Below are 3,494 nucleotides of genomic sequence, written 5' to 3'. Positions count from 1 at the left end.
TCCCGGCGCTGCCCCCCCCCCCCCGAGGGGGAGATTTGGGGTGAAACCGAGGAGTTTTGGGGTTTTTTGCGGCGTGCGGGGGTGAAAATTGGGGTGAAATCCTGGGAATTGCCGAGTCAGGATGCTCTGGAGCGACGGATGGAAGGGGAGGGGGCACAGCGGAGGGTGAAACGCCCCCTCCCCAAAATTCCAGGGAAGGACGGACGGAGCAGCTGGTCCCCAACGACCCCAAAAATAATCAACTTTCCCTTTCCTGGGCATTTTTTCCTGAGAGCTGTGGGGGTGGAGGTGTCACTGCCCATCAAAACCGGCTTCTAAAAATCTTCCCCACCAACCAAATCTCCACTTCGAAGCCTCTTTGTTCTCTAAAATCCCCCTAAAAAACTTCTCTCCCCCCTAAATCCCCCTAAAAACTTCTCTCCCCCCTAAAATCCCCCTAAGAGCATCTTTCCCCCAGATGTGCTCCCCCAAAGCCTCTTCCCCTCCGTTTTACCCCAAAACTTCTTTAACCCCTCGTTTTTGTCCCCCAAGCCTCTTAACCTCACACCCACCCCCAAAAGGCCCCATCACCCTCCGATCCCCCCCTCAAGTCTCTGCTCCCCAAAATCTGCTCCCCCAAGGCCTTTTCTCCCTCATTTCCCCCTCACGTTCTCCCCCCGCCTCATTTCTAAACCTCTCTAAAAGACTTTTCACCTCACACCAAGCCCCCAGACGCCGCTTTCCCCCAGATCTGCCCCCCAAAAGCCTCCTGCCCCAAATAACCGCCCCCTTAAGGGCTTTCCCTCCCTGTTTCTTCTCCTCCCAGGCCGTTTTCACCTCACACCCAACGCCCAAAGGCTCCTTCCCCTCACGCCCCCGCCGAGGCCTCACCTCCCTCACCCCCCTCAGGCCCCACAGGCCCCGCCCGGCCCTTACCGGCGCACGACATGGAACCGCCGACCAGGGCCCGCGTGGAGGATGAGGAGGAGGAGGAGGAGGAGGTCACGGAGGTGGAAGAGGAGCTGGAGGAGACGAGCGAGGACTGCGCGGCGGAATCGGCCATGGCGGAGCGCGGAGCGAGCCCGTCCGTGCGGGGCGGCGGCCGCGCCCCGACTGCGGGGGGGCGGTGCCGGGAGGGGCGCGGCCGGCGCCAGGGCACCAATCAGCGCCCCGCACCGGCTGCTGGTGGGAGGAGCCGGCGCGTCTGAGCCAATCACCGCCTCGCAATGGCCGCGCGCCGCCCTCCCGCCGCAGCTCGGAGCTGGTGCGCATGCGCATAACGAAGAGGGCCCCCGCAGTTGCCATGGCAGCAGAGGGAGAAGGAGAAGCTGCGCCTGCGCGCGGGTGGAGTGGCGCGATGCACGATGGGAGTTGTAGTCCCAGGAGCGCCCCGCAAAAGGGGAAGGGGTTCTGGAGGGTTCCCGCGAGTGAGGGGGGTTTTGGGAGCTCTGCACCCCCACACTCCCGTCCCAGGGTCTCCTATAGGGTGGATCACCCCATGGAATGTCGTCCCAAATGCGGTGAGGGGCTCTGGGACGGGAGAGGCCTGCACCTTCCTAAAAGCCAGAGAGGCCCCAGTTCCTTCCCCTGCGTGGGGGGAGCGCGGAACGCTGCCCGAGTGGGGGGAGGCAGCCGCAGAGCCCCCCACTGCGGCCCGAGGCGCTGGGGGGCACCCCCGGGGGGGGCGCGGGCCATAGAGAGCCCCTGGTGGGCCCGAGAGCGCCGCCAGGCCGGGCGCAGCGCGCCCCCTGCCGGGCGGGATGAACGTACAGCCGGGAAAGGGCGGGGCCCGCAGGAATCACGTGAGATCACCCGACCCCGCCCCTCCCCCTTGGCTCCGCCCCCGCCCCGTCAGCGCCCGCGGAGCCGCCAATGGCAGCGGGAGGCTCGGCTGTGACGTCACAGAGCCCCGCCTCCTCATGCGAGGCGGGAGGGGGCGGGGCCTCCTGAATGGATGACATTTGTTTGAGCCAATAGGGAGGCGAGGGCGGAAGAGGCCTGGCCAATGAGGCGCCATGTTTGGGCAAAGAGGCCTGGCCTCCGCGCACGGTGGGCGGAGCCGCTGGCGGGCGGCCAATGGGGGGAGAGGGGGCGGGGCCAGCGGGGCCGCCGGGACGCGCGGGGGGAAGCGGCGGTCGCGGAGCGGTGAGTGAGCACCACGTGACCTCCGGTATCGCCCGGCTGTCGCGACATGACCCCGACACGGAGGGGGAGGGGGGGGGAGGGACCGCCCGCCCGCCCTGGGGGCTGCGAGCCCCGCGACCCCCGCGACCTCCCCCCGAACACAGCGGGGTTGGGGACCCCCGTGGGAGCCCCCACAGGATCCACTATAAAACCCCTATGGGATTCTCTATAGGATCCCATGTAAAACCCCTATAAAATCCCCTATGGCATTCCCTATAGGATCCCGTATAAAATCCCCTGTGGGATCCACTATAGGATTGCATATAAAACCCCTAAAAAATTCCCTATGGGATCCTCTATAGGATCCCCCGTGGGAGCCCCTATAGGATCCCATGTAAAATCCCCTATGGGATCCCCTATAGGATCCCCTATAAAATCCTTATAGGATCCACTATAGGATTGCATATAAAATTCCCTATGGGATCCCCTATAGGATCCCATATAAAATCCCCTATAAAATCTCCTATAGGATCCCCTATAGGATCCCATGTAAAATCCCCTATAAAATCCCCTATGGGATCCCCTATATGATCCATTATAAAATCCCCTCTAGGATCCCCTATAGGATCCACTATAAAATCCTTATAGGATCCACTATAGGATTGCATATAAAATTCCCTATGGGATCCCCTATAGGATCCCATGTAAAATCCTCTATATAATCCCCTATAAAATCTGTTATGGGATCCTCTACAGGATCCACTATAAAATCCCTATAAAATCCCCTATGGGATCCCCTATAAGATCCCGTATAAAATCCTCTATATAATCCCCTATAAAATCTGTTATGGGATCCTCTACAGGATCCACTATAAAATCCCTATAAAATCCCCTATGGGATCCCCTATAAGATCCCCTATAGGATCCCCCGTGGGATCCCCTACAGGATCCCCTATAGGGCCTGCGACCCCCTATAGGGGCCCGGGACCCCCCATGGGATCCCCTCTGTAGAATCCCCTATAAAATCTCCTGTAGAATCCCCTACAGGATCCCCTATAGGGCCTGTGATCTTCTATAGGTCCAGAGTCCTTATGGGGCCCGGGACCCCTTATGGGACCCCCTGTGGGGCTTGGGACCCCCTATAGGATCCCCTATGGGATCCCATATAGGAGCCCCTTATAGGACCCCCCCCGTGGGGGTTTGGGACCCCCTTTATTATGGGGCCCGGGACCCCTTATGGGACCCCCTGTGGGGCTTGGGACCCCCTATAGGATCCCCTATGGGATCCCATATAGGAGCCCCTTATAGGACCCCCCCCGTGGGGTTTGGGACCCCCTATGGGACCCCCTTTAGGACCCCCCATGGGACCCCCCCCGTGGGGGTTTGGGACC

At 61.1% G+C, this 3,494-nt stretch overlaps 1 protein-coding gene across 1 annotated transcript in view; it reads right to left on the bottom strand.

Annotated features, from left to right (window-relative positions):
• Positions 1 to 1,136, bottom strand: part of LOC121340512 (elastin-like) — a 4,515-nt gene extending 3,379 nt beyond the window's left edge. The window contains exon 1 of the mRNA XM_041413316.1: positions 916 to 1,136. Within this exon, the coding sequence (XP_041269250.1) occupies positions 916 to 1,042 (127 nt within the window). The 5' untranslated portion in view covers positions 1,043 to 1,136. The remainder of the gene's footprint in view (positions 1 to 915) is intronic.
• Between the last annotated feature and the right edge of the window lie 2,358 nt (positions 1,137 to 3,494).

The sequence above is a fragment of the Onychostruthus taczanowskii genome, unplaced genomic scaffold, assembly GCF_017590055.1.
Source record: "Onychostruthus taczanowskii isolate IOZ18803 unplaced genomic scaffold, ASM1759005v1 scaffold402, whole genome shotgun sequence".
In the NCBI taxonomy this organism is placed as follows: Eukaryota; Metazoa; Chordata; class Aves; order Passeriformes; family Passeridae; genus Onychostruthus; species Onychostruthus taczanowskii.
This window is presented reverse-complemented; position numbering and strand designations above follow the sequence as displayed.